The sequence below is a fragment of the Monocercomonoides exilis genome, assembly GCF_001643675.1.
Source record: "Monocercomonoides exilis strain PA203 chromosome Unknown scaffold62-463630, whole genome shotgun sequence".
NCBI lineage: Eukaryota > Preaxostyla > Oxymonadida > Polymastigidae > Monocercomonoides > Monocercomonoides exilis.
Genome location: NW_027150607.1, coordinates 377196 through 390575, shown reverse-complemented (window position 1 = coordinate 390575; position 13380 = coordinate 377196). Strand labels below are relative to the sequence as shown.

The window sequence follows — 13380 nt, the reverse complement described above, 5'->3', positions numbered from 1 at the left end:
ATCCTTAAATATAAAAATAAAAAACATGAATGATTTTTCTATTTTTGTTTCATACAAAAACAAGTTGGTGATTAGGAACTAAAGATAAGCACTACGATGTTGATGTACATATAAATGGTCAATCAATATACGAGATGATTTGAAATCAAAAAAAATTCAGTAAACAGGGATCATAACAGAGAGAAAGAAGGGCTATCGAATGTTGCATAAAAATAATATTACTTAGAATCCAAGGCTTCTGAAATAATCAGCTGCTTTTCCAGCGAAGGTGCTGCATGTTCCTGCGTTCATTGTCTCATCATGGAGAGCAACAACAATAGCTTTGTCAGATTTGCAAAGGAAAAGTCCACGTTGGTCTTTTCTTGCAGCAATGGTATCATCAGAAGCTCTTGTGCAGAAGAACTTCACTCCTCCAACCATGACACCTGTTGCAAAAGCAGATGCAGGATTTGAGAACAATTTTGCGATGTTTTGAGCTTCACCTGCAGACAACTAAAGTTTGAGTGCATTGAGAATCATTCAAATTATTAATATTAAATCAATCAACACGAAATATTCAAAGAAACATAAAGATCCCAATTTGATATGGATCAAAATTACAACAATAAGAAAAACAAACTCCACTTCCGTGATCTGCCCAGACTGCACCGTCAGCTGCTCCCAGAAGGGCGCAAGCGCTTACACCTTTTGAAACAAGTTGTGCGTTGAGATGATCAATCCAAGACATGTGATACAAATAAAGATCTAAATCCAACCATTATTTATCTTTTTCTTAACCATAATATGGACTGTTTGATCGGCAAAATGATTTATAGTAATTTGTGGAAATGAAAAGAAAAATTGTAAAAGAGCGTATCTTGCAAAAAAAATTATTTTTTCATTTCAAAAAATATTTTTCGAAGTACATATCCAGAAATTCCATTAAAAAATAAAAAAAATCGCATGAATAATTAATTTAATTTTTCTAAAGATAGTTATTCCTATAAAGATAATAATAATAATTATAATTTGAATGGTTGCATTTTTCAGGTTGATGTGTTTTAAACGAAAACTCGATTAAAATGAAAAATGATATTTTGGAGCTGATTTGGTTCATTTCAGTTATTGATTTGTTATATAAAAAAAATCAAATAATATAAATTAAATGCTTGTTATGGTTAATTAAAAGGAAACTTTGATTGGACTAGTTTTCGAAATCATTAAAAATTAAAAGATTGAATCATTAGATTGCAATTGAAAGAGTTGAATCTAATAAACACAAAATAAGTCAATCCTGCTTTTGAAAAAAAGCATTATAATCTCACAGAAAAACGAAAAAAATAATGAAACATGAACGTTTGGCGTGAAGTGATGCGAAATGATTTCTCATTATGATTTTGGATATGCAGCACTTATTGATTCAAAATACTCTTTGCCATATTGGAAAACATCTTCTGGCTTATTTGTTAAAACGTCACAAAGAAAATCTGACAATATATGTTTTATTTCTGGATGGCTTTTCATATATGCTTGATATTCCTCTGCCATTGTTGTCTGAAAATATATTTTCACAGAATTTTTTCAAAAAAATATTAGATACAAATAAAGTCTTTAAATACCGATCGTTCTTCCAACTGTGCCTTTTGCCTCTCGTCAAGAATTATTTTTTCGTCGGTTTGTTGAATTGACATTTTTTATTAAGGTTATTGATACATAACAAATTTTTGGATATTTTGCATTTTTGAAGCATTTGCTTTCCATGACAAACTTAGAGCAATTTTCCGATGAAATGCTTTTATCCACAGAGAGCGAATCATATGTAAATCGTGACAGTTATGAAAGAACTGCAGATGATGTTTCTTTGCTTGAATTATCTCAAACAAATCAACGAAATTCTCCTGCTTTAAATGTTAATTCAATGCGTCCTTCAGTAAGATTTTCATTGGAAGTGGAAAAACTGCAACCCTCTTTTCCTCCACTTCCAGATTATCAGAATATCTCTGATATTACAGTTACAATGAGTTCAATTGAAGATTCTCTTTCTTTCTCTCGGTTGAAACAAAAGTCGCAATCCGCAGAATCAAACTCGTCAAAGGAGTTAAGTTTAATTGGCGAAGAAAGTTCATTGATTCGAAATGTCGAAGTTATTAGCCAAAATTGCAATAGTTCTCTTTCTGACGATTGCGATGCAAAAAGTTCATTGTCGCCTGAACTTAAAAAGGATTTGTTAATAGAAGATATAGATCATTTGCAGGATCGACCGTCAATGCTTCTTGAATCATTATCTTCACATCCTTTTCATACACCAAAACCTGTATCTCCAATTCAAACTCCTTCATCCCTCAACGATTCCTCCTCTTCAAATATATCATCTTTCACATCATCTGACATTTCATCAACTCCACAACAAATATCTCGTTCTTCTTCTAATGCACTTCAAACTCCTGCTCAGTTCACTTCTCTCTCTTCATCCAATAATTCATCAGCGGAATTTTCTTCTCCTGTTCCAAATTCGTATCCATTTGTTGTAGCAACAGAACTTGTTCCACGGCATCCTTCTTCTGCCGAGCTTATCCCACTTAGTCCTTCTCACTATGCTTCGTCAACTCCATCAATATTTGCTCCTATTCATTCGCCTTGTGACACAGAAAGACACGAACGAGGTAATCTTCGAATGATGGTAGAGAATTCCATCATTGAAGAAGAAGAAGAAGAAAATGAGGATAAGCTGAATGAAAACGAAGGAAATGACATCAACCGTGAAAATTCAGCTCAAATTGGGAATGAGAGAGAGAATGAAAGAAAAGAAGAAGAGACTTTTGAAGAAAAGGATAAAATAACAAATGAAAAGAAAATGGATGAAGAAACGTTGCCAAGTGAAAAGAGAACAGTCGCAGATGGTGAGCATAATGAAAGAACTGCAGAGTATGAAGAAGGAGATGAAGTTGAATGGGACGAAATTGAACATAAAGAAAAAACATTTAGTACGCTTAATGCGTTGATTGCAGAAGCTGATCGGTATATCAACAAGAAGAGAGAATGGGAAGAGGAAGATAAAAGAGAAAAAGAACAGAAAATGCTCGAAGACAAAGCGAAAGAAGAAGCAAAAAAGAAAAAAGAGGATTCAGAAAATGAGCAAAGAAATGTGGGCAAGTCTGATATTCTGAGTGAAAGTGAAGTGAATGAAAATGCAAGTCTCGAAAATGGAACATCAAACAAAAAACAAGAAAATGGAGGAGATGATGAAAGCGACGAAAGCGAAAGAAATAGCTTGCTTAAAGAGGAAGAAGAGCAAGCAATGAGATTTGGACTCTTAAAGAATAAGAGAGGAAGCAATAAACAATCCGTCAGCAGAATTCCTTCTCTTCGGCGCCTGCCTTCTCCTCGCCCAAAACGTGTTTCTCCGTCTCCTCGTTCTCGCTCTCCTTCTCCTTCGCCTTCTGCGTCTTCTCCTTCTCATGTCACTTCTTCTGCTTCAGCTGCCAATTTGTCTGTTTCTTCATCCACTTCAAATGGATCTGCATCTTCCTTACCATCCTCGTCTGCTTCCACATCGTCGTTCGTTTCACGCATTCCTCGTCTTGCCACAAAGAAAAAGAAAAAGAAAAATGCAACAAATGCAACACAAAAAGAATCTGAACAACAAACGTTCCCTTCCACTTCAACCACTTCATCGCAAACTCCCACTTCATCTTCAAAACCTTTCGCAAACACCTCAAATTCCTCTTCTTCTTCCTCTTCTTCTTCTTCTTCTTCTTCTTCTTCTTCTTCTTCTTCTTCTTCTTCTTCTTCTTCTCCAAAAAGCAACCAATTCACTTCACCGACAGTCACATCATCATCATCAATTCAAGCTCAGTTCAATGCGCCTCAGCCGCTTTCTCCTTTTCTATCGAATCAAACAGGAATTGCTGTGCCTGCTGCAATCCAGTTGCTGATTGAGGAGCTGCACAAAGAAAGAGAGAGGGCATTTGAAGAAAGAGAAGCACAACGAAAAGAGAGAGAGAACGAAAGAAAACAGGAAAGAGCAGAGTGGATGGAGAGAATGAAGGAAAGAGAAGAGGAAAGAGTTAAGATGAAAAAAGAAGATGATGAAAGAGAAAGAAGAAGAGAAGAAAGAGAAAGAGAAAGAGAAGAGAGGGAGAGGAAAGAGAAAGAAGATGAAACAAAACGCAAAAAGGAAATTGAAGAAATTATTCTTTTGTTGAAAGCAGACGAACGAAAAGTCGAGAAGCCAGATGACAACAAGCTGTGGAACAAGATTCGGGAACTGGAAAATGAGCTGCGAGGGGCGATTGACAGGGAAGAGCAGCTGAAAGACGAAAAAGAACGGATCAAAAGAGAGAACCAGAGGCTGCAGAGAGCTGTCGAATCAGCAGAAGACGAAAAATTCGACAGAGAAAATGAGATTCGAAGACTTCAAAAGGAAAGCGAAAGAGAAAAAGCAGAAGAAGAAGAGCGATGGAAAAGATATGAGGCAAGATGGGAAAGTGAGCGGATGATCAGAGAAAAAGAAGAGGAAGAGCAGAAAAAGAGAGAAGAAGTTATGGAAAATCAGTTCAAACTTGAGTTAAGCAGACTGCAAAGGGAAGTGGAGAGAAAAGAGAAAGAAAAGGAGAAGGAGAAGGATATGGAGAAAGAGAAAGAGAAAGAGAAAGAGAAGGAAAAGGAAAAGGAGAAAAAAAAGAAGTTAAACGATGAGGATGAAGAGAAAACATTTGTTGTACAAAACATCAAACACAATCAATCAGAACAAGCGCTGAAAGAAGAAGTGCAACAATTGAAGGTGCAAATAGCATCTGAGAAAGCGATTGCAAAGGAAGAGAAAGATAAATTGGCGAAAGAACTGAAAGAATTAAAAGAAGAAAGAGAAAACGAGAAAGAGCAAATAAAAGAGAGGATGGAATTTGTGGACTCAGAGTTGAATGAACTGCAGACGATCAACGCAGCTTTGAGTGACGAATTGGACGAGCTCAAAAAAGAGAAAGAAGAAGATGCGATCGAATGGGAACGGCTGGGATTGGGGCAGCTGTGGAGAGAGAGAGAAGCGAAGAGAAGCAAAGGAAAAGATTCCAAAGAAAAGAAGGGAAGCCAAAAAGGAGTGCTTTCGATTGCTGAGGCAACAAGAGAAGAAAAAGTGAGGGAATTGGAAAGGAGAGTTGTAGAATTACAAGCCAAAGAAGCGAAGGAGCGGGCAAAAAGAGAAGAAATTGAAGAAAGATGGAGAAAAGAGAAAGACGAAGAAAAGAGGAAAGCAGAAGCAGAAAAAGAAGAGGAAAAAGAACGAGAATTTGAAAGAGAGCAGGAGCTGACTGAACTTGTACATATTTTGGATGAAGAAAGAGATCGGGTGAAGGAAAAAGACACAGAACTGAAGCGAATGAAGATAACCATAAATGTGATGGAGATGGAACGAGAAGAAGAAGCGAAGCGGACGAAGGAGAAAGAAGAGAAGCTGAAAGAAGCAGAAGAGGAAATGAGGAAAAGATTGAAAGAGGCAGACGAAATGATGAAAGAGTGGATGCAAAAGAAGAACAGCCAGTCAGATGAGATCCTCAGGAAAGAGATTGAAGACATGCTGGCGAAGCCAAAAGTGGAAGCAGAAAAGAGAGAAAGAGAAGAAAATGCAAAAGAACAGGAAAAAAGGCAGAGTGCAATTGAAAATAGCTCTAAAACTGAAGAAGAATTAGAAACGTTAAGAAAAGAGAACATGAAACTCCAACGTCAGTTAAAGGAAAAGGACAATATAATTTCAGGGTTGGATGCAGATGTGCAGGAATTGATTGCACAAAACAGAGCAAGAGCAAATGACAAGCAATCAGAAGATGAAAAGGCTAAAAAGGAAGTGAATTCAGCAAGAGGAGCACAAAATCGAGTGACAGCTGAGGAAAAAGAAGAAATAAGCCGATTGAAACAAGAACTGGAGCAAAGCGAGGCTCGGCTGCTTCTTCAGAGCGATATCCACCACAAAGAAAGAATACACTGGGAAGAAGAGGCAAAAAAAGCTGCTGCAAACGCTGAGGCTGAGAAAGTGCAATTGGAGAAGCAATTTGCAGAGCAGATCAGAGCGAAAGAAAAGGCGATGGACGAAGAAAGGAAAATCCATTCAAAACGAGTGAATGAACTGGAAAGAGCTGTCGAGAGAGCTAAAAAAGGAGGAGGGCAACTTCGAGCAGCACCAAAGCAGAAAATAGGACGCTTCTCAGGCAAAGGAAAAGAGAGCGAAAAAAGAAATATGCAACTGAATTCGACCAGCGGATCATCTTCCATTTCAACTCCTCCGACTTCTCCTCCCTCTGTTGTCAATACAATCGATGGTGAATCATTCAATTCTCCATCTCGTTCACAAAAACAAGAGTTGTTGGCACTTTCATCCTCGTCGCTTGCTTCATCTGGCACATCTTCTGTGAAGACTGCAGAGTCATTCCCATCACCGCAATCATCTGCAGCATTCCAATCTCCATTTGAATCTGCATTCGATGAACTGATGCCAAAGAAAGGCAAAATGAGTGCTGATGAAGAAGAAATGAGATTAAAACCAGAATTCGAAAGAAAAGAAAAAGAGTGGATGAACAAAGAGAAGGAATTGCAAGAAGAAATACAACGACTTCAGAAAGCAGCCGAAGAAAAGGACAGTGAAATGCTTTCTCTTCAGAAAGTGTTGTATCCTGAAGCGACTGTTGTGATTCCTTCTGCAACGTTCATTGCTCATTTGCGCCATTTGAACTCAGAAAAAGTGATGCTCCAAAGCACTGCAGCAGCCGAAGCGCAGAGGACAGCAAAGGCAGAAGCAGACGCAGTGCGACTTGTGCACAGCGTTGCTGCGTTGCGCGGAGAGGCCGAAAAGGAAAGAGCCATCCGACTGGAAGGCGAGGCAGCACTGCAGCGTGTGACAGCAGAAAATGCAGCGCTGACCTCTCGAGCAACACAAGCAGAGGCAGTTGCAGAAAGTGTGAGAACGCAGATGATGAATGATCTGCAGCGGAACGAGCAGAGCAGACTGCTTCTCAGAGAAACATATGAAGCACAAATTAATGCGATGAAGGAGGAGCTGCGAGAATTTGCAGAGGAAGAGAAAGAAAGAAGCAGAGAGAGACAATTCTGTGTGGAATTGAGAGAGCGAGTGAGAGAAGCTGAGAAAAAAGCAGCCGACGCGGAAGAGAAAGTGGCAGTGTTGGAAATGCAACTCCAGCAAAAGGAAAAGAAAAGTGCCATTTTGCAGCAACTTCATTCGCTGATGATGCGAACAGCACAGGTCGAGAAGGATGCGGATGAGAAAGAAAAAGAAAGAGCAAAAGTGTTGGCTGAGCTGAAAAGAGACAACGAAGAGCAGCTCAGAACAATTGCAGCAAAATACGAATCTCTGATACAAATGAAGGATTCACTGCTCGAAGAAAAAGAAACGCAAATACGAAAAATATCATTTGAGCTGAAGCAACAGCAATCTCTTAACATTTCCTCTGTTATGACAGCTCCGTCTCTGATTAGCAACTCATTTACATCTTCACCTCCTCAGTCAACTGCAAACGTTCATTCTGTTTCCCTTCAATCTTTTAATGATCAGTTTTCATTGCCAGACAATAGAATCTTCCCATTAAAAGATACTTCTGCTTCTGCCACTCCACAATTTCAATATTCTCAGACGGAAAATTCTTCGTCTTCCACATTTGATCAACAGCATTCATCCTCTTTTTCCACTTCATCCTCATCATTATCTCGCCCTTCATCTTCTCATGTCTCTACTTCTCGCAGCTCTTCTCCTTCTTCTTCTTCTTCTCGTCCAGCACCTCCGCTTTTCACTGGCCCATCTGCAATATCAATTCGCATGCAACCAGAACCTTCTTCTTCAAAAGTTGGGTCATCTTCATCTTCAACAATGCAACGAGAAAGGCAATCACTCCAACAAAGCGAGCACGATGTCAAGCGAATTACTCCAAAAAAGAAGAAGAAAGGAGATTTATCAGCAGCTCCCCGGCAATTGTCAACTCATTCTACTGGAAGGCCACCTCGTCCATTAACATCTCCAACTCCTTCGTCAATAGCTTTATCGTCATCTGATGCTTCTTTTCCTGCTTCTTCAACTCAAGCATCTTCTTCGATCTCTGATGCTTCATCTTCGTCTCAACCTCAACCCACTTCGATTTTATCTTCACCACCCGCAGTCTTCGATTCCACTCCTTTGGCACAAGATACTCCTCAAATCATAAACACCAATTTGCTCATTCATTCTTCTTCTCCTCCTTCTCTTTTGTCAGCAACGTCTCTTCCTATATTTGATAGCCATCCTTTTTCAATTCAGCAGCAAAGTGCGGATGTTGATGGATTGAGTCTTCCAGCTTCGACTCCTTCTCCGCTTCCTCCTCCCTCTCCGCCAGCATTTGTACAATCTCCTTCGCATTCAAGTGCAATTTCCGATAATGTTGATCCTCTTCAGTCAAATGAATTGAAAACTTATGAAAATTCAATGAAATCGCCTGATAAAACAGAAGAAAGCAAAAATGTGAAATCCTTGCAAAATCAAAGAGGAAGAAAGATCGGCACCAAAAATAATTCGCGTGAAACACCAATTATCAATCTCACTCGCCGCATTGGTTCATCTCCCAGACAGAGATCTCCTTCGCCTTCTGTCACATCTCTTCCTTCTAATTCTGCTGCTCTTGTAGCTTCTCCAAAAGTGCAAACAACTCGCACTTCATTTCCATTCCCATTGAATTTGCACCGAACAGAATAAATAGTTGGCTTTTAGTGTTTATTTTTTTTTCTCTCTCTCTCTCTTTCTCTCTGCGTGCCTGTGTGTTTCTTTTTTGTTGTTGTTGATGATGATTTGTTGCTTTGTTTTGTTTCATTCCATTATAAAATTGTTAATGTTTTATTTGATAGAATTTCAGTATATTTTGACACATATTATAAGTTTTACTCAATTTTTTGTTGGAAAAAATTTTGTGTGTGTATGTTTCTGTTTAAGTGGTTTATAATTTTGCCAGAAAAAAAAAAATGAATGATTATTTTTGTAATTCCAGAAAATGTTTATTGATATGTTTTTGTTACATTTTTGCATATGACTTCATATTATAAAGCGGAAATTTTGAAAAGATCAAAAATTAACAATCATTTGTTAAATCACAATACATTTGAGAATCAATAAAAACATCAAATTCATGATTTAGAAATCTTTGGAATTTTATTAATTTATTTATTTATTTATTTATTTATTTATTTGATTTTTTTTTTCTTTGCTCAGCTTGTTATCGGGGAAAATATTACCAATTTTGACAATAATTAACAAATAAATAAATACAAAAAACAGAATTATGAAAAAATGAAAGCCTGTCAGGAAAAGCAAAAAATTAACAAAAAACAATTCTAATAAACACAAAGTCTTCATCATTTTATAAAAAAACTTGAATATTTGTTTATTATGTATGACTCACTGACATAAAGAATGATGTAAAAACCATTCTCTAAAAAAAGGTTGTTCTCATGATTGCAAGAATTATTTTGTGCAATTATCAAAATCATAAGTATTAATATTATTTTCGATAGAAAAAAAGTCGTTTTTGCAAATAATAATAGTTCAAATGAATTAAAATTTCGTCTCATTCTTCTGACGAATCATGTTATTCTTTTTAAAAAGTCGCAATTGTTTGTTTATCAGATAGAAAAAAATTGTGCTGTGAATCTCTTTTTTTTTATCATCAAATATGATTTTGAATTTGAATTCATATTTAATATAAAATTCACTATTATGTAGCAAAAGGTGATCAATTGATGAATTATTTTGATCGAATTGAGAAATAAACAATTGCGACTTTTCAAAAAGAATAACATGATTCGTCAGAAGAATGAGACGAAATTTTAATTCATTTGAACTAAACATGTGTTACAGATCATAAAATTTATGTCACGTCCGTCAGTCATTAATTGAATCCGTCAGTATTTATGAAATTTCTAAAGAAAACTTGGATTAATATATCTCAATAATTTATTCAAGAAATCTTTATTCTATTATTATATTTAGCAATTTTTTCACTTTTTTATAAAGAAATTTTTTTATTGGAAAACTTTGGTGAATAACCATAATGACTTTGAGAAAACAAATTTTTTTAAAAAATTTCGATTTTTTCATCATATGTACTCAAAAAGAGATGCTTCTTCAAAAATATTGATATTTAAATTGCAAATATTTTGAATTCAAATAAATACCGATTCAAGTTCTTAGTCGCTTCTGTAATGTGAGTTTGCATTTCTTTACGCTTTTTAAACTTTTTTATCTTCATTGAACAACTGTTCGAATATTTTTTTACAAAGGCATGCGATTGAAGTTCAATTAGTTGGAAAAAAAACTGAAAAAGTGATTTTGCTTTTTCATTTTTAAGCATAGAAAGCATTTTTGCTTGGATAAAATAAATAGAAGCCTGGAAAACAGATGAATGGTTGATAATGTTTTTTTTAGAAAAAGTTTTGAATTGATGCCTTATCTAAAGATGATGTTTTTAAATTTGTTAATTTAGAAATTGAAGATAAAAAAACAACAAAAAATCACTCACATTTCATACATCATTTTTTCAAATCAAAAGCTTTTTCTCATCAATGACATTTTTTTAAGCAAAAATGAAATAAATCTGTTATGACAATTTGTCATAATCGAATTTTTCACTTCATCAGAAAAAGAAAACAAATTTATTGTATCAATGAATGGGGAAAATAGTTATTATGTATGTAAAGATAAACAAAGTCACATTTCACAACATATGTGTAATTTTCAAGCATTTGGTCAAAAGAAAGTGATGAAAATTAATTATGATGAGAAAAATTTTTTTGCAAAGAATCTGAAAGGAGAAAATGAAGTTAATTTTGATGACAAAAAAGATTGAAGAATAACAGATATAAGATTGATAAATATTGATTCAAAAATGTTGATTACAACACATAAGTATTTTGCGAAGATGGATAAAAGAAAGAATGAAAAGAAAGAAGTTTATAAATTAAGAAAGCAGAATTTTGGACAATATATGAAAAGAAAAGGAAGAATGACAACGATAAAGTGTTTTGCCCATTCATTGGAAGATGATAATGTTGAAAGTTTTTGGAACTTCTGTGAGTTGCAGTGGGAGTTGACGAATGAGAAGAGTGAGGCAATGCCAATTCAGATGGAGGCGTTTTGTTTTTAAAGTATACGGAAGATATGAGATCTATTATCATTGCACTAAACATGAAGTTTTGATGTTGACGTGAAACTAACTGCATTGAGGAAAAATGAATTGTTTGTGGTGAAAAAATATGAAAATGAATGTGATTGAGACTTATTCACTTTTTTCAACTTTTGTATTTCTCTTCATTGAATCTTGTTTGCTACAAGAGGAACATTCGTGAGATAGTTATTTGAAATAAGATAATTTGAATGAATGGAAAACAAGTTGAAAAATAAAGTTTTGATGATTTTTCGTCTGAGAAGAAGAAGAAGATAAAGATAATGATGAACAAGAAAATCTTATTGAATTTGACCTTGTTATTAATATTTTGCCACTCACTGCGATAACAATGATAACGATGAAATGATTAGACATGTGAACAAACTTTTATAAAGAGAGCAAAATGTCCGAAGGGCTTTATATTTGTTTTGATTTCCAGAACATTATTGAAGATGAAAAATAAATTTTCTAAGAAATTGCGAATAAAGAATATACGGTAAATAAATCCGTAAACATGCATGTTAACAACATATTTATTGGTGAAAGCAAAGCAGATGAGAAGAAGTTGATAAGAGCAGTGCAAAATGTGTCAAAACAATTGAAAAGAAACAACAAAGATTTTATGCCTTCCTCGTTATTTAACTCTCGTTTTCGCTGTTGAAAATCATTCAATGACCTTTCAATGCTCATCAATCTCACATCCAAAAAACTTTCGTTTTTTCCTTCAGTCTTCTATTGAGAATCCCCTTCGTTTCATTTTTTCCAATTGAAAATTAACTCTCATCTTATCTAAGTTTTTATCATATAAATATACCATTATCAATATTGAATTATTATTTGTCTGGTGCAGAAAACTCTGGTTGAATTCGAATTCCATTTTCCAGTTAGAAACGTTTCTTTATTTTGTGAGAAATCCGTTGATCTTATCCATAAAAATTATTGGACATAAAAAAGAAAAAGGCAGAAAAGGAGATTTATAGCAGTTGTGAGAGTATATTAATTTGATTGAGGTTAATGATACATTCATCAATGTGTTCGGAAAGAGATGGATGATTTCTGGAATGATACAGGATGTTGGAGGAGATTGAATGATATATGCTTGAAATGAAGGAGAAGATATTATCACATGAATTTTTTAAGGATGAAGGATGTGTAATGAATGACTGTGGATGGGAAAAGAGAGTTTTATTTATTTGAAATCATCACAAATGAGAATAACGTTCGTGTTTATTGTGGATAAAAGTAATTAGTTATGATGAGATGGAGAGAGGAGACAGAAACATGGAGATATGCGTATCGTACAGATAATATTATTATAAAGAGGAGGACAAGAATTGGAAAGGAAATGGAGAGACAAAAGAGGAGATGGTTTTTTTTCAAAGCACACACACACATACAGAGAGAGAGGGAATATGTGGTGGGCAAAGGGAGATTATTGCGAGAACATGAGCGATTATAGAGGAAACTTAGGTGGAAAATTGTGTGGAAGAATGGAAGAAGAAAGTGTGGGAAGTTTTTTATTTTTCGTAGATTATTCGGAGGACTTTGGCCGCGCCTGGCATTTGCAACGCAAGGGATGGATATGGATGCTGGGGAAGATGGGAAGAAGTAACATTAATACTAACTTTTTGCATTGATGAAGCGAAGGCAGATGTGCTGCAGGGATGGAGCGAGATAAGGGGCTGACCACAAGATGGCGTCGATCATTCGATACAGAAAAATGATGGAAGCACATATTTTTTATTGGGAGAAGAAATTTGGGGGATGGGGAGATTGAGAGTGAAGGAAAAAAAGAATTTTGATATAGCAAACGAAGGAGATAATGGAAGTACGGCGGATGTGCGTTTTTGCAATGAGGGAAAATGAAGAGAAGAAGAAGGTGATGCAGCAATAAGGGATGGGAAGGGATTCTTCTGATGAAAAGAAAAGATTCTGATATTATTGTCGAATAGAGTTAATGGCTTTATTTGAGTGGAAGCATTATAGAAAACAGGACTTGAACAAATATTTGTTTGATGAAGCAGAAAGGAGGTGCAGACGAGAAAGATGAGCTTTGTTGGAAGAAATGAACGATATTTTCAGAAGAAGAAAAAAATTCTGTTAAAGGCGATCGTTATGAAAGATTTAGGTTTGTTTTTTTGATAATTATATATATAACATTCCATATTTTTTAATATTTATGAAATTAGGATTTTTTCAAGAATGTTCAACG

The 13380-nt window shown here is 35.3% G+C and overlaps 3 protein-coding genes across 3 annotated transcripts; 1 reads left to right on the top strand and 2 right to left on the bottom strand.

The window, feature by feature from the left end:
* Positions 1-13: 13 nt before the first annotated feature.
* On the bottom strand, positions 14-752 carry MONOS_9916 (profilin). The gene is made up of 2 exons (XM_067880458.1): positions 620-752; positions 14-492 (listed from the first exon to the last, which is right to left on the bottom strand). The coding sequence occupies exons 1-2, from the start codon at positions 725-727 to the stop codon at positions 223-225; spliced, it is 378 nt and encodes a 125-aa protein (XP_067719504.1). The 5' UTR covers positions 728-752; the 3' UTR covers positions 14-222.
* A 382-nt stretch (positions 753-1134) lies between these two features.
* Positions 1135-1670, bottom strand: MONOS_18310 (uncharacterized protein; the record flags this gene model as incomplete). The annotated part of the gene is made up of 2 exons (XM_067871319.1): positions 1135-1533; positions 1599-1670. 2 exons carry the CDS (start codon positions 1668-1670, stop codon positions 1369-1371), a joined length of 237 nt encoding a protein of 78 aa, XP_067719503.1. The 3' UTR covers positions 1135-1368.
* Positions 1671-1694: 24 nt separating this feature from the next.
* Positions 1695-8971, top strand: MONOS_9915 (uncharacterized protein). Its single transcript, XM_067880457.1, has one exon. The coding sequence runs from the start codon at positions 1739-1741 to the stop codon at positions 8705-8707; it is 6969 nt and encodes a 2322-aa protein (XP_067719502.1). The 5' UTR covers positions 1695-1738; the 3' UTR covers positions 8708-8971.
* Positions 8972-13380: the final 4409 nt, after the last annotated feature.

Coding starts and splice junctions, on each gene's coding strand:
- MONOS_9915 (XM_067880457.1), top strand. CDS start 1,739: ATGACAAACTTAGAGCAATTTTCCGATGAAATGCTTTTATCCACAGAG.
- MONOS_9916 (XM_067880458.1), bottom strand. CDS start 727: ATGTCTTGGATTGATCATCTCAACGCACAACTTGTTTCAAAAGGTGTA. Junction 493..619: donor GGGCAGATCACGGAAGTGGA/GTTTGTTTTTCT, acceptor CTCAAACTTTAG/TTGTCTGCAGGTGAAGCTCA.